The sequence below is a fragment of the Stomoxys calcitrans genome, chromosome 2, assembly GCF_963082655.1.
Source record: "Stomoxys calcitrans chromosome 2, idStoCalc2.1, whole genome shotgun sequence".
In the NCBI taxonomy this organism is placed as follows: Eukaryota; Metazoa; Arthropoda; class Insecta; order Diptera; family Muscidae; genus Stomoxys; species Stomoxys calcitrans.
Window position 1 is genome coordinate 108,971,473 of NC_081553.1, and position 22,437 is coordinate 108,993,909.

Genomic DNA, 22,437 nt, shown 5'->3' on the forward strand with positions numbered 1-22,437 from the left:
CCTTGTGCCACCTTCTCTCTTATTTTCATGTTATGAGACCCACAACTTACCCACCCGTTCCTTTGCATATGGCTTATCCAATCTCTAAGGAACTGGTCCGCCCGGTACTGGTCTAAGGTTTGGATTAATGTGTCGGTCTGCACATTGTTAAAACCCCCCTTAATGCCAATGCATACCACCAGTGTCTACGTTATGGCATCGAAGAATTCTTCTATTTTATGCATAACCTCGTGTAGTTCTGTCTCCAATGACCTTCCCTTGACATTGGCATGCTGTGTGTGTTTGAGCAGTTCGCTAGATATCCTAATCTTTATCATGGTAGCCACAATACGTTTCATGGTTTTGAGTAGAAAGGGCGTAAGGCTTTCGGAGTATACGCAAGTCCTAGGTACTCTGTGAAAATAGCTGCCAGATAGTAACGCCGGAAATATTCCATCACGTCCGGAGGACTTAAATGGCTGGAAGCTCCTGAAGGATTCCTTTACCATAACTTTTGCAATGGTAAGCCTTCGATCATCCTGATTATTCTATGTTTCAGGTGTCTCCGTGAGTCCCGGCGTATCATTTGGAAAATGCATTTTTATTGAAAACTTCAACATGTCCTCCGTTGTCTCTGTTGTCACTACCATGACGTATGACGTCTACTAAAGTTTTAGTTTGGACATGGGTTTTTGAGAGAAACTTTTTCATCTTGGCGGAGTTATTAACGCTTTCGACCTGTTCGCAAAAAAGCTTGCAGGTGGCAACTTTTTCCGTTCTTATCATCTGTATTCCTTGAGCTGTATGTAATACACATCCCAATTAACTCCAGCTTTTTTACGACATGCTTTGTTATAAAGTCTGCCGACTTCTTTCCAAGGTTGCGAATTTCCTCGGTCATCTAGGGTTTTTCTTTGGCTTATTTTCCTTCCTTTCTCGAAGAGGACATCTGTCTTCGAAAGGCCCCCCCATATTGCAGTCTTAAACCAGTTGACATTGTCGTCAAGGTTAACTCGTCCACAATTTCAAATGTTGATGTATCCTTCATTTGATAAACTTACACATACTCTTAAATATTTGATACACGATTGGATTGGGGCATTTTATATAGTCGGGCTCAGATCGGCCCAGGTTAGGATATAGCTGCCATATAGACCGATCAGCCGATTTAGGGTCTTTGGCCCTTAAAGGCCACATTTATTATCCGATTTTGCTGAAATTTGGGACAGTGAGTTGTGTTAGGCCTTTCGACATCCTTCGTCAATTTGGCCTAGATCGGTCCAGATTTGGTTATAGCTGCCATATAGACCGATTTGCCGATTTAAGATCCTTGGCCCTTAAAAGCCACATTTATTATTCGATTTTGCTGAAATTTGGGACAGTGAGTTGTGTTAGGCCCTTCGACATCCTTTAATTTGGTTCAGATCGGCCCAGGTTAGGATAAAGCTGCGATATAGACCGATCATCCGATTTAGGGTCTTAGGACCATAAAAGCCACATTTATTATCCGATTTTGCTGAAATTTGGGACAGTGAGTTGAGTTAGGCCCTCCGACATCCTTCTTCAATTTGGTTCAGATCGGCCCAGATTAGGATATAGCTGCTATATAGACCGATCCGCCGATTTAAGGTCTTTGGCCCCCAAAAGCCACATTTATTATCCGATTTTGCTGAAGTTTGGGACAGTGAGTTGTGTTAGGCCCTTCGACATCTTTCGTTAATTTGGCCTAGATCGGTCCAGATTAGGATATAGCTGCCATATAGACTGGTCTCTCGACTTAAGGTTTTGGGCCATAAAAAGCGTATTTATTGTCTGATGCCGCCGAAATTGTGGGACAGTGAGTTGTGTTAGGTCAGTCGACAACCTTCTTCAATTTGACCCAGATCGGTCCAGATTTGGATATAGGTTTATTTAAGGTTTTGGGTCCATAAAAGGCGCATTTATTGGCCGATGTCGCCGAAAATTGGTACAGTGAGTTGTGTTAGGCCCTTCGACATCCTTCTTTAATTTGGCCCAGATCGGTCCAGATTTGCATACAGCTGCCATATAGACCGTTCTTCCAATTTAAGGTCTTGCGCCCCTATATGACGCATTTATTATCCTCTGTCGCTGAAATTTGGGACTGTGCGTTAAGTTAGGCCCCTCGACATTTTTCTGCAATATGTCCCAGATCGGTTCAGATTTGGATATAGCTGCCATATAGACCGATCTCGCGATTTAAGGTTTTGGGACCATAAAAGGTGCATTTATTGTCCGACTTCGCCGAAATTTGGATTGGTTCAGATTTGGATATAACTGTCATATAAACCGATCACTCGATTTAAAGTCTTTAGGCACTGATATAATCCGATTTCGCTGAAATTTGACACAGTGAATTATGTTAGGCTTTTCGACATCCGTTTCGTATATGATTTAGATCGGTATATATTTGGATATGGCTACCAAAAAAACAATATTTTGTTCTACAAAATTTAATAATGTTTTGTACTTATAAGACCACTCAATGTCCGTGTCAAATTTGGGCCAAATCCGTCCAAAATTCGATATAGCTGCTATAGGGACATAAATTATGCATTTTTCACCGGATTATGACGAAAGTTGATTTACACATATACCCGAGGAGGTGCGTATCGAAAGTTCGGTATTGAAAGTAACGCCTTTTTACTTGTTAAAAATATAATCCCAAAGAACTTGTAAATAAATGTTGAATAATCGATTTTGTTTTATAATATTCAATTCGGTAATATATATTTTGTTTGTTTGTTTTGTGGTTGTTGCGGTTTTTTAAAATTTCACTTCATTAAATTGGCATTACATGTAATTATTGTCTCGGAAGACCATATAGAAAATAAATTCCATGTTTATAACTCTATTTCGCTTAACAATTAAAAATATATGTATATATAAAAAAAAATAATATAATAATAATAAAAAATATATTATTCAAAAGTAAAGATATAAGAGGAACATTTCTAAACAACTATACACATGGTGATAACTTATAACTATGGTTGTTGGTATATTCACAATTTTAATACACACGTTTTTGTGTTTTTTTATATAACAATTGTAATAAAATTCCGCTTCTCCAACATCTCAACTATTCCATATATAAACAGTAAAACATGACAAAGAAAAAAAATACATATTTTTGGAGAAACCCTCCCTTGTGGTTATTGCACATATAATAACAAAAATAACTTCAATTGGAATGATTTTGTCGGACTGTTGTGGGGTGGTTAGTCTTCCAGTCTTCTCCATTTGTTTATTTGTCATATGATGAAATTGACGCTGATATCTCCGATACATCCTTGGATTCTTCTTCTTCGCGTGCTCTCTTCTTGGCAGCCCATTCCACAATGCAAAAGCATGCTGTTCCAATTGTGCCGAATATCACTAAGATTGCCAGTTGTGACCTTAAACCCAAATGTGAAGAATAGAAGAAACTGATAGCAGCGGCGACGGACTGTAAAACGTTAAAAGAGAGGATAACATTAAATTTTATTACTAAAAAAGTGTTATTTTATTAATTTTGGGTTCTTCTTTTTATTATTTACTTTGATATTTTTGAGAGCCACCGTAGCCCCCATGGTTATACCTCCCGCCTACATTGTGAGTATATATTTTTATTCAGACTGGTTTGTCATTTGAGCATTAATTGTTTTGCTAACAGCGTGTTGAAAAATTCATTTCGGCCAAATAATGCAATTATGGTGGAGGCCATCCTAGCGCGGAGGTTATCATGTCCGCCTATGACGCTTAACGCCTAGATTCGAATCCTGACGAGAACATCATAAAACATTTTCAACGATGGGTATCCCCCCCTAATGCTCTTGACATTTGTCAGGTATCATGACATCAGGAGGTGTCGCACTGCGGAACGCCATTCGGACTCGGCTAAAAAATGAGGCCCCTTATCATAAAGCTTCAACTTTAATCGGACAGCACTCCCCTGTTCCATAATGGAATGTTCATGGGCCAAATTGCAATTGCAATTATGGTTTCCTCTTCTTTGACGACCACACAGCTTCTGCAAAAGTCGTTTCTAGCTACCTTCAGCATGTTTTACGATGATGATGGACACAACGACTGAGACATCAGTTCTAGCTAGCGACAGCAAAGCGGTAGACGTCTTCAAGCCTAGATTAGACAACATAATTTAAGAGTGTTCAGAATCTTCCTTTGTGACCATCTGTCGTCTGTTGCCCTTCGGCTAACATGTCCCTAGAAACCTAACCATAGATTTCAGTTCCACTGGAATGCATTAGGCAAATCCTAGTCTCGTCTGCTCTACTATTCCCTGGAATATCTCTGTTGAACTGTTCAGTCATCTCGTTGAGAGAGCTGCGACAGGCCAGGGCGGTTTTTGAATTCAAAAATATGTTTCCCAAAGATTTAATGGCTGCCTGGCTGTCTAAGAAGATATGTATGCTAATCGTCGCTATGACATTATGTCTTAGCCATTCCACCACTTCTTTAATTTCAAGGATCTCCGCTTGATACAAACTACAGTGGTCGGGTAACCTTCTCGATATGACCAGTCCTAGTTCTTCAGAATACACCCCAAAGTCCACTTGGTTGGCAAGTTTGGAACCATCCCTATAGAATTCTATGGGTTCTATCGGGAATGGTGATGCTGTACTTTTTATCGAAAAACAGCTCAGGCAATGTACATTATATACTGTCTGGAACATCTGGCATTGCCTCAAGAATAACACAGTGTCCGTAGCCGCCGCATTATCAAAGAAAAAGCTCCCTTAGCCTCACAGCATTGGTCGCAGCAATTTTTCTAGCCACAATGTCCAGAGGGATTAGGTGTAACATTAAATTCAGTCCTCAGTGCAGCTGTGCTGCACAAACAATGGATCTGGCTGACTATTGAACAGTAGGTGGATTTTTGAAGTGTCGTCCACCAGACCATATAGAATTAGAGGTTTGACATCTGCAGTATATACCCATTGCATGACACACAGTTCAAACCCCCAACTTTTGCCAATGGCTCTCCCTCAGATGTCGAAGTCGAAATGCTTTTTGAGTTCAGTCCTTCCCTGCAGGCGCACATCTTGAGCCTAATCAAACTATTTCAATTTCTTATCTCTAAATTCCAGAAACGACTGGCGACCACTCCGACAATTCGCAACCCAGGTTTCTGGCCTGGCTGGATGTCCTCAAATAGTTTGGCATTAGCAGACCGTGCCGAATGCTTTCGATAGGTCCAGGGCCACAAGGAGCGTCCTTTGACATGGCCTGGACTAATTGAAGTTACGGAAGATGTGTGCGGTGATGGCATGCAAATCAGTTGTCGTGCAGTCTGGGAAATCCATACTAAAGCTTGGCAAATGGAAATTCTCCAATGCGGCTAGGAAGGAGTAGTCCCTCAAGCGTTTTGACTACTGGTGAGAGTAGGTTGATCGTTCTACGTACGACTCTCCCTTGCTCGGGACCTCGGGAGATCACTCTGCCCATCTTCCAGACATCAGGTAGTATAAGGGTGTTCAAAGACAGCTTGAGGACAGTTGTAAGGTACTCGACTTCTGATAGATTCAGATTCTTCAGCATCAGTGTAGAGATTCCGTCGGGGCCCGACGCCTTAGATAACTTGATGCCATGGATGACATTCGCAACTTCGCCCACGTTAAATTTGCTCGGAGTGCACGGCGTGACTAGCGTCCTGCCATCCCTTCTTCCGGGGTTCGATAGGGTCTTAACAGTAGATCACTGTTTGCCTAAACCAGGACTGCGGAGTCTAGCGACTCCGACCCCTAGTGGGTGGTTCGAAGTCGGGGCAAGCGTGCTCAACTCCAAACCAAACTCTGACTCCGACTCAATAGCCCGACTCCGACTTCGACTCTGGCCTCAAAAACTCGACTCCGCAGTCCTGGTCTAAACCGATACCTAAGTTAAAGTGCTTCGAGTGTTCCAGCCATATACTCCGCTTATGTTCGTTGACTTCCCTGTTTATTTCACAATTCAGCTGATTCTGGGGTTAGTGGTATTGTGTCTGGTGGATGGTGATTTAAAAGCCCACCTACTTTTCAAAACTCAGCCGAATCCAATGGGTGGCTTGTTGTTGTTGTAGCCACATCCTCGATCCTCGTCAAGCTGTTATAAGCGAGCAAGCTCGTTCCGGTCTTTACGATCCATCGTCGCGGAAACAATATGGGCATTGGTTATTTAAAGGCGCCAATTCCTCGTCTTGTCGTGTAGAGCATCATAAGCACTCAGTGTTTAAGCAATACCCGGTGCCGACCGGCCTCTCACCGAGACTCCACTCGATATCGCTGATAGTCCGCGACTGCAATTGCAGCTACTTCGTATGGAGCATTCCACTATCCGCAACCTGTGGTCGCGCACGATAGCTTCTAGCCAAGCTTCTTGTGATAAAGAAGAACTCCAGAATGGAGCTCAAAGTTTCAGCCTGTGTAATGCTCATAGTTATCCCGTGCCTTGTTTGTACATCACAGCCGCACTGAGGACGACACCATCTATAAATCGATCGAAATTTTTACTCAAACCAAATGTGGAAAACTCTGATATATGTAGGAGAACCGTGCCAAACTCAATCAAATCCCTTAGAGGTATTCAGTGCTACGACCTTACTCTTACAAAATTGGTGGATTCAGTGGAGTGATTTCTGCTGAATCCACACTTTTGATCACTAAGAAGACTATTGGACTCTAAGTGTCTAACAAGATATTGGTTAACCATTCTCTCGATAGTCTTGGAAAGCGCGAAGCATATTGCTATAGCTCGATAATTCTTTAGATTGTTTGTCTAACCTATTCAAAGGCATTGAAAATACACCTCTTCTGGTTCGTTAGAATCTTAGTCTAGCGTGTCATTTATGTGGACGATTTTCGACTATTTTTCGATACTATTTTAATCTTTTTGTTGGGTAATGAATTGTTTCGAGTTTCTGTATTCGAAGCATACTTAAGCATTTTTAGGTTTTATAAAGAATTAATTAAGGATATACAAACATTTTAAGTTAAAACAAACAAAAATAGGGATTTACGAGCATTTTAAGTTAAAATCAGATTTTTTTTTTTGGATTTTCAATTAAATTTAGATTTTTAGTGAGTTTTTAATGAAAAATCAAATTTTCGGTGTTATAACGAATAATCGTTTATTTGTCCTTACCTGTGTAAATTTGAACAAGGCAAAAGCTCCCACTGAATTCTTGACAAAAACACCACCCAACATGGAATAGATTTGAGTATTAAAGCAGGCATCGCCCAAACCCAAAAGGAAGGCGCACAGCAGAGCAATCCAAGTGCGTGGTGGATCAAAGAACGATATATCATCAGTATCATTGAACGGCGCACTGTCGGGCAAATTGAAGAATATCAGCAAGAAAGCAATCATATGAATGACATAACCGGAAATGACAATGGGATCGCGGCCATAACGTGTTGTTCTGGAAGCCAGTATGCCAAAAAGACTGCCACCGAATACTTCACCAATGCCAATGCAAATGCCAGCCAAGCCCATGATTTCCTTGGGAGTTTCGGAGATTTTTTTCGTAAAACCAATGGAGGGTCCATAAACACCACTAAAGAAGGATAATTCAAACCCTAGACAAGAAAAGTAAAAATAAATAAAAATATCGAAAATAAGTATTAAGTTGGCTTCTTCCTACCTGTATACAGGAAAGCCATGCTTAACAGCGCCATATCTCTGGTCATAAATAGCTGAGCGGCAGAATTGAATGCTACCCGCGCACTATCCCAAGGTGTTTGTGGTTGCTGCAGCTCAGTATCTACAGTTGAATTGTCCGGTACATGTCGTAGGGTGGCCAAAAATATTACTCCCAGTACAGCAACTCCAATCAAAACACCAATGACCAATGATCGCGTCTGAACATCAATCGTATCCTTGTTTTGGAATTGATAGTAGACAAACAAATTACCAAAGAACATGCTGCACTGCAGCAAGGCCCAAAAGATGCCGGAGTTTCGTGAAATATTTCCTGAATCACTGCAACGAGCCAAGAAACTACCCTGCCCTGTCCAGGTTATGGCTGCACCAGCACCCAACAAAGCACTAGCCACATATAGCAACCAGGTTCGAGGGAACAAGAAAGTTACCATAAAAAATCTGAAACGATATGAAAATATTAAACATCACCATTTGTCTTTTTTCCAAGCGAACAAAACAAAAAAAAAACTTACGTGTAGGTCAAGGCTCCCACTACCATGGCGGTGCGTGGTCCAGTAAAGGCTATAAAGGATGGGGCCAACCAATTAAACAAAGCAAATGTGGCATAAATAACTGCCAAACTTGTATAGCCATCACCATTGAAACTTGGATCATCATCGTGAATGCTAACCAGCAGGGTTTTCTGTAAAGAACAAGACAAAAAAACATAAAGCATACATTTAGGCATGTCTTAAATAGATTATGTTTAGTGCTTAATGTGTTATACGATTGCTAATTGGCTTTGTTGTATGGCTTTTTAATTTTATTTATTTTGTATATGTAAGCAATTTACTAAATTTTATTTTCGTGTTAATGACCAATTCATTAAGTAAAAAAAGATAAATGGCTAAAATTTTTTTTCACGTGTTTTGTTTGTGGTCTTTTACTTCCTAAGCCTGTTTTGGAAGTCAACAATTTTATGGGGTTCCGCAATGCTCGCCACAATTTTAAACTAAAGCGGTTATTAACCTTATAACAAAATCCAGGCAAAGAAAACAATTTAAGAGGGAGTTTCGGAGAATAATGGAATAAAATCATCATTTTCATTAAATATCACCTTAGGAATTAGTAGAAATTTTTGCTGTATAAACCATATGACTAATGACTTATGGCTGGAACTATGTTCGTTTCTCAACGTTGAAAAGCCATGTTTTTCGTTATTACGTTTTTGAAACACTTCACAAATAGCAAAGATAAAATAACAATTTTGTTAAAATTTTATTTAAGTAATAAGGGAATATCGTACTAAATGAAATGATGCAAGTTTTTTGCCAAAAATCTATTAACTAAAAAAGTAACCGGCGAGAAATAGAACGAAAAGCGAATATAGTACCAGCCTTTGGAGGTAAGGTATAGGGTAGCGCAGATCATTAAAAGGGATTTTGTTTTTCCGCCACTCCAGTAGATAACCACTATTTGTAGTAGAACTGAGGTTTCTTACCTAAAATGGTTTGATTCCTTCCAAGAAATCCCAAGACATCTGCAAAGAATTCATAACTCGCAATAGGGAGTTTGGCCAAAGGATATTTCTGCTTGACTGATTTGGAGAAAAGTTCAATATAAGCATATTGCAGCATGTCCGACAGACGTACTGTCTTGGAACAAGTATGTCTGTAAGAGTCACGACTGCAAGGACACTGGGCTTATACACATGGTTAGGTTAGGTTTAAGTGGCAGTCTACCATCAGACACACTTAGAAGTTTTCGTTCATTGTGATTCCACAGGATCAGAAGAAGGAAGATGCCTTTTAGTTCCAACCGTTGAACTATCCAGATCGCTTTAAAAAGCCCAACAACTTGCGAATGTTCACATCCGCTAAATCAGACAGGTTCACAAAGAAATGAGAACCTAAAGTGGAACTCCTTCTGACTACTATTGCGGGACACACACACAGAAGGTGTTCTATAGTCTCTTCTTCTTCGATTTCCTCACAGCTTCTACAAAAGTCGTTGCTAGCAACCTTCAGTCTGTCAGCATGTTTTCCGATTATACAGTGACATGTCATGACGGACACAATGGCTAAGACGTCTGTTCCAAGCCAATGACAGCATAATCACATAGTTTTGGAATGCTCACACCCCCTCTTTGTAAACATCTATCATTCGTTGTCCTTCGGGCCTGGTCTTGAAAACTTGTCGCTAGAAGCGTTCCCACAGATTGCAGTATCTCTCTCTTCCCCAGGACACTGGACGCTTGTGGTGTGGACGATTCCTCCTTAGATGCTTCACTAGCTGCTACTGTCGAAGTATTTTTTGAGTCTCGTGCTTCCCCGCTGGCGCACACCTTGAGCACAGTCCAAGCGGATGACCCACCCACACAGGGCTTGTCGGGTCCCGTTTCCATGCCATCCCCTCCTGTCTCGATTGTGGCAAGGGGATTTTAAGTCTCTGCAATTCGCCAGACTTTAGCGATGTGGTCGATAGTTACCCGTGCAAGTGTTCAGCAATAACTGCTGAGTCGTCTCCTGATTCCTCAACCCCTCCGCTTCTATAGACCTTCAGTTTCAACTTGTTGAATCCATAGGACACAACCCCTTCAGTCTTGTTGAGGTTTGCGAGACAACCGGAGTTTAGTATGAATACTGCATTTCTACGGTCACCATCAGCCTCATCCAATCTTCTAGTCGGTGGTTGAAAGATTGGGATTATATTCCCTTAGTCTTCCAAGCATCGATTCAGGATCTGAGGAAATCCTTGGTATTCAATCATGCGCCATTGGCCGAGAAGCAATATCTTCATTCTTGACTAAATCTAGTGCTGCACCTGGCCAGATCTCACCAATCTTTTTTAGCGCACAACGATACATTTCAATTGAGCGTTGATCCCCTAAGACAATTAGTGTGTATCGGCCCCGATACCAGCCTGCATCGTCTCAAACTGAAGGAGACTCAGGAAATTCCACAAGGACATCGGAGTAACCTGATGACAGTCCATTGACTATCCCACTCCAATTATTCCTAGGTATGCAGCCCCGTTCTTCTCCCTTGTCTACAACTGCCATCACCAAACTGTTTCTAGCGACATTAGCAAAGGTTCTTGAAGCCATCTTACTATTGTTCGCTCTAGTCTAGGCATGGGATTCCCTCCAGGTGACCGCAGCCTTTTGGCTGACTGCGGTGCAGTTTCCGAATCTAGACGTGTAGTCTTTGGGGTAGCCTATGCACCAAATTCCCGAGCCCAATTTAGGGAGTCTCTCTCCCTATTAGTGAGAGTCTTAGGGTCATTCGCACCAAGCCTCTTAATGAACCTGAGCATCGTCTTTTACTATTCCAACCTCTTAAAGAGCGTGTTGGTTTGCCAGGTAAGTCCGATAGCCTAGCCAAATTATAGGCATGCGAAAAAAAATAGGTTCGGCCTTGTCCTTAAGACTCGAACCAGGTGTCTTCTTCAAAAGCCCCTGCTGACCAGTCGTCTGTCGGCTAGTAGAGCCTGGAGCAGCCGCTCTACCAGTCGAGGTTACAGTAGCGGACAACATGTTGAGGCCTCATACCACCACCACAGCTATTGGGTCTTTGGAGTCCAACGTTTCAATTGTGGTTAAAATGCCTAAAGAATGGTAATATGTTGAAAAAGAGCAAATAGCAGCACCATGCTGCATTAAAAAAAATAATGCTAATAAAACATCAAACAAGTAAAAAGGAAATTTTCTCTAAAGAAAACATTTCAGTAAAATTTTCTCTAAAGACAAAATTTCAGCGAAATTTTCTCTAAAAACAAAATTTCAGTAAAATTTTCTTTACAGATAAAAATTTCAGTAAAATTTTCTTCACAAACAAAATTTCAGTGAAATTTTCTCTAAAGACAAAATTTCAGTGAAATTTTCTCTAAATACAAAATTTCAGTGAAATTTTCTCTAAAGACAAAATTTCAGCGAAATTTTCTCTAAAGACAAAATTTCAGTGAAATTTTCTCTAAAGACAAAATTTCAGTGAAATTTTCTCTAAAGACAAAATTCAGTGAAATTTTCTCTAAAGACAAAATTCAGTGAAATTTTCTCTAAAGACAAAATTTAGTAAAATTTTCTCTAAAGACAAAATGCAGTGAAATTTTCTCTAAAGACAAAATTTCGGTGAAATTTTCTCTAAAGACAAAATTTCAGTGAAATTTTCTCTAAAGACAAAATTTCAGTGAAATTTTCTCTAAAGACAAAATTTCAGTGAAATTTTCTCTAAAGACAAAATTTCAGTGAAATTTTCTCTAAAGACAAAATTTCAGTGAAATTTTCTCTAAAGACAAAATTTCAGTGAAATTTTCTCTAAAGACAAAATTTTGGTGAAATTTTCTCTAAAGACAAAATTTCAGTGAAATTTTCTCTAAAGATAAAATTTCAGTAAAATCTTCTCTAAAGATGAAATTTCAGTAAAATTTTCTCTAAAGATAAAATTTCAGTGAAATTTTCTATAAAGACAAAATTTCAGTGAAATTTTCTCTAAAGACAAAATTTCAGTGAAATTTTCTCTAAAGACAAAATTTCAGTGAAATTTTATCTAAAGACAAAATTTCAGTGAAATTTTCTCTAAAGACAAAATTTCAGTGAAATTTTCTCTAAAGACAAAATTTCAGTGAAATTTTCTCTAAAGACAAAATTTCAGTGAAATTTTCTCTAAAGATAAAATTTCAGTGAAATTTTCTCTAAAGACAGAATTTCTGTGAAATTTTCTTTAGCCGGAAAATCCCGTCGGGACCTGTCACATAGCTTTGACAATCCGAGCTGGCACTTGCAATCACCTCTGGTACAGTGTTGTCCGTGAAGTGGAAGTGCCTTTTATTTATTACAAAAATGTATTCCCCTTGCATCTTCTGTAAAGTTTAACACATCAGATGAAGTCATATTTTGTTAATTGTTATGTAATTATGTTTGCTCTAAATTAATCACCTTTGTCATTGATTATCAATGGACAAGCTTGCACAAATTAATTTCCTTCCATGACAAATTTATTGAAACATTGTAGTTCAAAAGATAATTGTTCATTAATTTGTTTTCAATTCTTCTATCAATTGTTGACGCTCTTACAATGAATGTCATAATATCACAGTTAAAGAAAGCAATGAAAGTGACTATGATTTGTGTAAACATAAATTGTGAGTCAACACTTCATTCTTTGATAACCATGGTATGTAGTTGCATTGCTATGCGAGATAGGGTTTTAAGCATAGAGGGAAGGTATTCGAGAAAATTGAGAAGACAACAGGCAATAATATGCACTTGAAAGACAAATAGTTGAACAATTGACTTAAGGCAATCACGTAATTATAAAAATTGCTTAACTATATAAAAATAATTTCTGAAAGGATATTTGAGATATCAGATTTACTTAAGTAATCGCCTTAACAAGGCCCATAACGTGCGAGTGTTCACATCCGTTTACTTAGAGCACTTCTAGCAGGGGATGCACACTCAGCAAGTGTAACTTATATGTCAACGGTTTTCAGACCTCCTTTTAATTGATGCCGGGATTATCTTATTGAAGCACCCCGATGTCAAGAAATGATAACAATGTTTAATCCTTGATAGCAAGACGGCATTCTATGTCGACGGGAAGGTCGTGAAGGTCTTTGTAAGTGGTGTTTCTAAAGGGTGATTTTTTAGCTATTATCTTTTTGGCAACACTGTTTTAAAGGGCTCACGCACGTTTCGTGTTTTGCTTCACTGTCGAACCTCTTCATTTTGGTGTATAATTTAACCCTGAATCGTCTTACCAAAGAACAACGCTTCCAAATTATTGAATTTTATTATCAAAATGCGTGCTCTGTTAAGAAAGTTCATTGCGCACATCTTCCACTTTATGGATGAAGCTCAAACGTAATTAAGCAGGATCATTTTGGAGTGAAGATCAGCCAGATTCATTGCAAGAGCTACCAATGCATACAGAAAAAGTCACAGTTTGGTGCGGTTTATGGGCTGGTGGAATCAATGGACCGTACGTCTTCAAAGATGATGCGAATTGTAAGGTAACTGTGAATGGTGAGCGCTACTGTGAGATGATATCCAACTTTGCCAGTGCCACATGCCACACAGCACGCGCAAAAATGGACTTATTGAGAGGCGAGTTCGGTGAATATTTTATTTCACCTTCGGGACCGGTCAATTGGCCACCTAGATCGTGCGATTTAACGCCTTTAGACAATTTTTTGTGTGGCTATGTTAAAGCTCATGTCTATACAGACAGACCCGCTTCAATTGACGCATTGGAAGATAATATTGAAGCTTTTATTCGTGAGATACCGGCTGAAATGTTGGAAAGTAAATGCCAAAATTGGACTAAGCGGATGGTACCTAATTGCGCTGAAATTTGAAATAGTGAGTTGTATTAGGACGCCCGACATCAGATCCAAATACGGTCCACATCCGAAAATCGTTTGGGCGATAAGAAGTTTCAACTTCTTTAAGTCGCCATATCCTGATGATGTATCACGGGTTGGGAGATAAACTCTGCTTGTATCAGCATGTCATATATATCTGTGGGATGGGGGGACACGAATGTCATTTGCATTTCGAAAGCAGGAAAACCTTGCCACACGAAGACGAAAGATTTTCGTCCTATTAATCTGTCATCTTTTATGCTGAAGACTCTTGAGAAGTTGATGGAAACATATCTTAGGGCAAATATCCCTGGAGATCGCCTGTCGCGCCAGCAGTATGCATATAGTAAAGGCAAGTTCACTGAAAACAGCCCTACAAAGAGAATTCGCTCGCTGTCAATGAATATATTGGGTTGCCCAAAAAGTAATTGCGGATTTTTCATATAGTCGGCGTTGACAAATTTTTTCACAGCTTGTGACTCTGTAATTGCATTCTTTCTTCTGTCAGTTATCAGCTGTTACTTTTAGCTTGCTTAAGAAAAAAAGTGTAAAAAAAGTATATTTGATTAAAGTTCATTCTAAGTTTAATTAAAAAAGCATTTACTTTCTTTTAAAAAATCCGCAATTACTTTTTGGGCAACCCAATACAATGGTAACATTTCTTGACATTGAAGGTGCTTTCAATAATGTAAAACCGACGTCAATCATGATGGAGTTGGAGTTTCTAGGCATCAACTCTACCGTAAGAAAATTTATTAAGAACTTACTTACTAAAAGATGGTGATATGTGGCTACCCAAATTGCAGTGACCACTGCCATGAGGTTAAGGGAGCTTTCTCATTGGTTATGTGGCGGCAACGGACACTGTGTTATCCTTAATACAATATCCGATGTTCCAGGCAGTGTGGATTACACCTTACCTGAGTTGCTTTCTGATAAAAAGTAGTGTACCACTATTCCTGATAAAACCGATTGGAACTACGATATCTAAACGGATAGTTCCAAACTAGACGATCAGGTGCGCTTTGGGGTGTACTCTACTGTTCTAAACTGGTCATATCGAAAAGGTTACCCGACCACTGCAGTGTGGTATCAAGCGGAGATCCTTGCAATTAAGAAAGTGGTAGAATGGCTAAGATATAATATCTTAACGACGATTGGAATAAATATTTTCTCAGACAGCCAGGCATCCATTAAATCCCGGGGGAACGTATTCTAAACACAAAAAACCGCCCTCGACTGTCGCAGATCTCTAAATAGTTCAAAATGCACCTGTTCTTGCGAGACTAGGAACTATTCTACTCATTCCAGGGATACTGGTATCGCTGGGTATGAGCCTAGCAACATGTAAGCTAAGTTTTCAGGACCAGCCCCGAAGGACACCGAATGATAAATGGTCAAAAAGAGGCGAAGAGCATTCCAAAACTATGTGGCCTAATCTGGACTTAAAGAGGTCTACCGGTTTGCTGTCATTGGCTTGACATAACAGGTCACTGTCGAATTAGAAAACATGCTGACAGACTGAAGGTTGCCAGCAACGACTTTTGAAGAATCTGTGAGGACATCGAAGAAGAAGAGACTATAGAACACCTTCTGTGTGTGTGTCTCACACTAGCAGTCAGAAGGAGTTCCACTTTAGGTTCTCATTTCTTTGAGAACCTGTCTGATTTAGCGGATGTAAATATTCGCAAGTTGTTGGGCTTTTGAAGTGATCTGGATGGTTCAACAGTAGGAGCTAGAATGCCTCTTCCTTCTTCTATTTCTGTGGTATCACAATGGACGAAATCGTCTAAGTGAGTCTGATGGAAGACTGCCACTTAAACCTAACCTAACCATGATGCATGTGGGACTATATTTAGATATAGCTCCTATATAGATTTAGGGTCTAAAGGTCACAAAATCTGCCTTTATTACACGATTCCGCTGTTATTGAAAACAATGAGTGGTGTTGTGCCTTCCGTTATCCAACCCGAATATGGTCCAGATCAAATTTTATTGAGATTTACTGCCATATAAATCTAGCTTCCAATTTGGGGTCTTAATCCCCTGAAAAGCGGAGTTATATTGAAATCGTATTTTGTATAAGAGTTCTTGGGACCATTTTTGGACGTAACTAGGGATATGGTTGTGGAGTTATATTAAAATAGGATGATTTATATATCCATGGTGGTGAGTGTTCAAAGTTTTGCACGACCTAACTTATATTTTATTTAATTTAATTTTTTTTTAATATTTTATTTAATTTAATTTTTTTAATATTGTTTTTTTTTTAATTTTTATTATTTTTTTCTTATTTTTAGTTTTAATTGTTATTATTTTTTTTTTTAATTTAATTTTTTACGTCTTAAGTTATTTCTCTGTTAATTAAACTTCTGGTGCTTACCATCTACCTCATGTTCTGCCACTTGTAATCAAAGTGTTTATGGTTATTTCTATTCAATCATTTTTCGATAACATGCAATTAAATTATCTGTTCATACAGGGCCAATAAACTGATAAGGCGTGAGTGGGCCTTTGCGGAGGAGCAGTTGTCGTCATCAATTCGCTATCATATTGAATTTTGTTATTTGCTTATTGCATTGGGGAGGGATTGTTGTTTTATGATCGACTATCACTTGTCATTGAATGGCCGTGGCAATTAAGTGGGTCGGTCTCCTTAGAATTATTTAATAGATTAATTAATTAATTAATCAAATACTTATCATTGGCCCATATTAATAAAATTAAACGTTTTCGTTTGTTGTTCTTACAGAATATAATGAAATTACTAAAAATAATGGGTGTTGGAATTACTAAAAATGAGTGTAGCGCGTAGACCAAGTGTATCATGGCACAAATTTGTTTACGCATTTTATCAATGAAATCAGCCTTATTTTCAAGTGATTTAAATAATACAAGTCTAACAAGTCTACTATGAGGATTATATTGAACTCATGATTATCAGCATCGAATTAGGTAAGTGAGTTTGCATCATTTTAAGAAATTTTTCAGTTTTTTTTAATTTTATACAATTTATTGGATTTATTTAAATAAATAAGTAAGGACACAACACCATTTTATTGAATCTAATAGTAAAGCATGTCTGCCTCCATAAAGGCAATTGGGTCTCGATTTTTGTAAAAGCTTGCCCCAGATGCATATTCAGATTTTCAATGCAAGTTCATCTGCTCCAAAGCTTGTTTATCATTGGATTTTATTTAATTTTTTTTTTGTATTTAAACTTATATTTAAATATTAATTCCATAACCTCCATTGAAAAAAAATGTTCCCCCTCACAATTTGTTTACAATCTCCTCTTGTAATTAAGCCTTTATACAACAAATAATGAGATAACAAAAACTGGCCTAGTCTTGAGCTGAGGCGGCTATACGCCATCAAGTGAATGTTGCCACTGCACCAAACTGTAACTTCAAGCTTTTTTGTTTTGTACAGTCGCACAACATTCCATTCCTTGGTCCATTTAGATAAATATTTCCATTCTCGCCCGCCTAAGGAGAGAGACAAAGTGGCAAACCAAACGACATTTCAAACAAAGAAACCAAAAATGGAGAAATAATAGTTCATAGTTACTCAAAGAGAAATACTATGAAGAATTATTTAAATACGCAAAAATAAATAAAAACTAAAACTAGTTTTGGGATTTTTCTTTGCGCTGGGCCATCTCAAAAGACTTGATGTATGAGCTATGGTCTTACATCCATTCAGTTCTCTGTCTTATGTCAATGCTTCTTAACTTGGCTAAAAATCATAAACTAGTTCTTCACTAGTTTGGCTTTAGGCAAGGCACACTTGTTTGCATTTACAACCAAAACCAAAACCGCCTAAGCAGAACGAGAAATGTGGGCTCGTCGTCGTTGATGGTGACGTTTTGTGTTTAATGTGCTTAAATTGGCACGATTGGCATAGTCGATATGCACTGGTAAAAATTTTTCGGTGGCAAATCTGTTAGCTTAGAAATGTTTTATATTTTTAACTTACTGACCAAAAATTGTTCACAGTGAAAATTTACACACGAAAATTGTTCACAGTGAAAATTTACTATGGAAAATAGTTCACAGTAAAAATTTACTAAGATTCTTGTTTGTAACGTTGGAGCGGAGCGGACGTTTTGCTATTTTGCTCGGCAAGATCATTTTGCAGTCTATTATGAGATGTTCAGAAAAAAACCAGTAAGGAAGGGCAAAAGTCGGGCGGTGCCAACTGTATAATACCCAAGACCTACCCTATAAGTACAATGTGGGAACTATATTCAATTCTGAACCAATTTAGATCCACCTCGGCGAGCAAGTGTGTTCAAACAGTCATAACTACGATTGACAAATGACAACATTATTGGAAATTGCCCAAAATCTGATAAACATATATGCAGGAGCTATATGTAATTCTGAACCGATTTCAAGCAAACTCCTCAGATAATGTGGTAGTCGTTGGGTAAGGTGTTGTACAAAATTTTGGAAAGATTGGTCAATAAATGCGCTCGCAATTTCTCTTTGAGTGAAAATCGGGCTATATATATAAGAGCTATATCTAAATCTGAACCGATTTCTATGAAATTCATTGTGGTATTACAATGGACACACAACTTCTAAGTGAGTCTGCTAACAGACTGCTTCACAAACGTAAGCTAACCTAAAATTTACTAAAGAAATTTTTCTAAGTATAAATGAACTGAAGAAATTGTTCCATAAAATTTTGTTAAGTGCAATACTAAACCAGGCTGTTCCAATGATTATCTTCTTTCCTGTATCACAAATCAATGATTTTGTTTGTAAACAACCTGTTCGATTTAACTAATTTTGATACCATATACGAGTATAACAACCCATTAATATTTGGTATTCGCTTAATCCCAAACAGTCCTTACAGTATTGGCTTTTTATGGAAGTTTATTGCTTTTTTTATTTTGCCGGCTTTTTGTATTTTTTTCCAACTATTTGCCTAATTGCGGAGTGCGTTAGACTTTTACATGTGTGTGCTATGCCTAGACTTCGACGTCATCACTAGACACGAGTACGAATTTCTTAAACTCATGGCTATGATGACCTTAACGCCGGGGGATGGCCATGAAACATGCCATACCCACCACAGCAAACTTGTACATTTGTCCGTCCATCCTCCAACTTAACTTTGCGAAATAGCTGTTTTGTGTTTCATTTTTTTTTTATTTTTTGTATTTTGCGTTAGCATGTCTCCTAAACTTGTTCATGTTCAGTATTAGAGGACCGTAAATTAATTTAGTTTTATGGTTTTGAGAGTGGTTTTATGTTTGTGGCGAGCGAGGCACTATGACGTTTGTATAATGTTTTCTTTTCGTGTTGTATAACTGTCCCACTAACTGCAGACTATCAATTCATGCCATTTTTCGATTATGAATGACCGTTACCTAATAGTATATGATTTGAAAACAAATGTTTCAAATGATTTATGCAAGGTCAGCTATTCAGTCGTGTGGTGAAGTTATTTGCATGCCCTCAAAAACGTGCTACGCTACTCCTAAATAAAAAATAAAATTTGGACTTTTCGAATTTATGATGTTTCTTTCAAATGAAGGCATTTCGAAATTTCAAAGTATTGAATTATGGATTTTTTGGGCGAATAAATTGGAGTTGAATGGAAATTAAGGTGGAAGTAATGAATAGGTTAGGTCTAGGTGGCAGTCTGCAACCAGACTCATTTAGATATTCAAGTCCATTGTGATTCCACAGGAACAGAAGAATAAAGATCCCAATTAACCAAATTTCGGATGTTAGATATTTCTGTATAAATTGCGAACTCTTCCAACAAGATCTTAACGAAATCGTTCCGAATTCTGTTTGATTTTCCGAGGAATTTTTTTCCGACAGTTTTGAAAGAGTTCTAAACGTTTTGTCGTAGGAGTTTTATTGAATTTTTCCTTCGACAGTTCGAAATGAAATCTAAACGATTTCTGGAATGCATGTTTGTAGGAATTTTTTCCGATAGTATTGAAAGAATTCTGAACAATATCGTCTTGTCGTAATTTTTTTATACCCACCACCATAAAATGAGGGTATACTTATCTAGTCATTCCTTTGGTAACACCACGAAATATTGATCTAGGACCCCATAAAGTATATATATTCTAGATCGTCTCAAAATTCTGATTCGAACTAGCCATGTCAGTCCGTCCGTCTGTCGAAATCCCTATGGCGGTCGAACGCGTAGAGCTAGCCGCTTGAAATTTTGCACAAAAACTTTATACTGAAGTTGGTCGTTGGGACCATATCAGTTCAGATTTGGATATGGGTAGGGTAAGAGGTTGAAAAGAGGGTGCATATATTAATCCGCCCCATGCCTCTATGGACATTCACCTAAACCAGTAATCGGCTTGTTTTGCGCTCTAAAAACTATAAAGTAACCTCTAAAAAGAAAATTTTAAGTTAGGAATTCCTTGCTACTTAAAAAATCCTTAATTGTTTTCAATACCACTCCCCTAAGTTGGTTCATGTCTGGTATTGTGTCAAAACCTTAGTGCCAGTATTTTTTAGACGCTAAAGCCGGACAATGACAAAGGAAATGCGTCTCATCATCTTCCCCGCATGCCCTACACATGCTATCTCTTGCCGCACCGATTTGACATAAGTGAGCTCGTAGTCCTATGTGTCCCGTTATGACACCAAAAGCTATACTGACCTCCTTCTTACTTCCCTTTAGTAATAGCCTCGTCTTCTCAGGATCTGGATCCCCCCATAGAACTTTCGCCATCCTACTGACCGTTTTTCTGTTCCACAATGTTTCAAGCTTATTCGTCGCCCATTCCCTTAACTCGGACTGGTTAACCAAGTTTATTGACGGCAGTCCCCTGGCCTTCACCGCCAAATCGTCTGCCCTGTCATGTTCCCTTACTCCGTTATGGCCGATGGGGGATTTTGCCATCCTCAGAGAAGGCGTTAATCTCCTTCTTACACTGCAAGTCTGTTCGTGACCTTACCGTCCTAGTTGTTACTGCCCTTATAGCAATTTTACTGTCCGTAAAGATGTTCACTCTCGACGTTCTCGCGTTAGCACCACACCTCTTCACGCATTCCGTGATCGCCCGGATCTTCGCCTGCAGGACCGTATTAAGATCAGGCAGTGTAAAACAGATCTCAGCCCTGGATTCTCAATGTAGACCCCCAGGCGCACACTGTCCTCTAGCCTCGATAGGAAACCTGGAAGGAAGGGAGGGAGTTTCCAATCGGATACCACAGATGAACCTTGATCCGGTATCCGATCGGATATAGCTCCGATATAAACCGATCTCCCGATTTAACTTCTTGAGCCCATGGAAGCCACATTTTTTGTCCGATTTAGCTGAAATTTTGCACATAGTGTTCTATTGTGACTTTCAACAACTGTGCCTAGTATGGTCTAAATCGGTCAAAAACAAGCTGCTATTTTTATCCGGTCCAATTCGGTCTATAACTGGATATAGCTCCCATATTTTAGCAGAATCCATGGTGGAGGGTTCCCAAGATTCGGCCCGGCCGAACTTAATACGCTTTTACTTGTTTTAATTTTTTTTTTGCGACACATCAGAATTCCCTCTGAACGATTTCTGGACTGTTTTTCTGCAGCAATCTTTGTTCCGATAGTTCTGAAAGAATGCTGAACTCTGTGTCGTATGTTTTTGTCTTTTTGTGCTGGCTTTTTGCTAAGAAAGTTCTGATGGAATTCGGAACGAACTATGAACTCTTTGTCGGATTTTTATTTTTGTGCTTGTTTTTGTGTGGATAATTTCTTTTTACCGGTAGAAATTCTTTCCAACAGTTCGGAAGGAATCCTGAATGATGTCTGAATTCGTTGTCGAATGTTTTTTGCGTTTGATTGTTTGCATATTTTTGTTTGTGCACTGTTGGATGCCACCGTAGCACAGAGGTTAGTATGCTCGCCTATGACGCTAAGTGCCTGGGTTCGAATTCTGGCGAGAATATCAGAAAAAATTCTCAGTCGTGGTTATTCCATATTGGTGACATTTGTGAGGTACTATGACATATTAAAGCTTCTCCCGTTCCGACTCGGCGATAAAAAGTAGATTCTAAGGAAATGTTCAAGAGGAAATTTGTAATTTGATTCGAATTCTGTAAGAATTCTTTCAGAATTCGATAAGACAAATCGGAAAGTACATCCGAACTTTACAAGTTTTTATTCCAGAATTCGGTCCGAAATCGATGCGACAAGTCGGGAAAAACATTCGAATTCTTAAAGAATTCCAATATATTTTCCGTCAGAAATCAATAAGTCGGAAAACACATCCGTATTCATTAAGACTCAACATCAGAATTTGATCAAAAGTCTTAACAACAACTCTAAATTTCCTTCTGAATTTCCCATAATTTTGGTTCAGAATTCGGTGCGAAGTGTCGGTAAAAACATCAGATTTCGCTCCAAAATTTTGTTCGTAAGTCGTGTCAACCACTCCATATGTTGCGCCCTACAGAAGCTCTAGAAGTCTAACCG

General features: G+C 38.7%; 1 protein-coding gene across 1 annotated transcript in view; it reads right to left on the reverse strand.

Annotated features, from left to right (window-relative positions):
- Positions 1-2,695: 2,695 nt before the first annotated feature.
- The window catches only part of LOC106083382 (UNC93-like protein MFSD11), a 53,169-nt gene continuing 33,427 nt past the window's right edge, over positions 2,696-22,437 (reverse strand). The window contains exons 2-5 of the mRNA XM_013246329.2: positions 8,151-8,320; positions 7,619-8,076; positions 7,120-7,553; positions 2,696-3,445 (exon numbers count right to left, since the gene is read on the reverse strand). Of these exons, the coding sequence (XP_013101783.1) occupies positions 3,245-3,445; positions 7,120-7,553; positions 7,619-8,076; positions 8,151-8,320 (1,263 nt within the window). The 3' untranslated portion in view covers positions 2,696-3,244. The remainder of the gene's footprint in view (positions 3,446-7,119; positions 7,554-7,618; positions 8,077-8,150; positions 8,321-22,437) is intronic.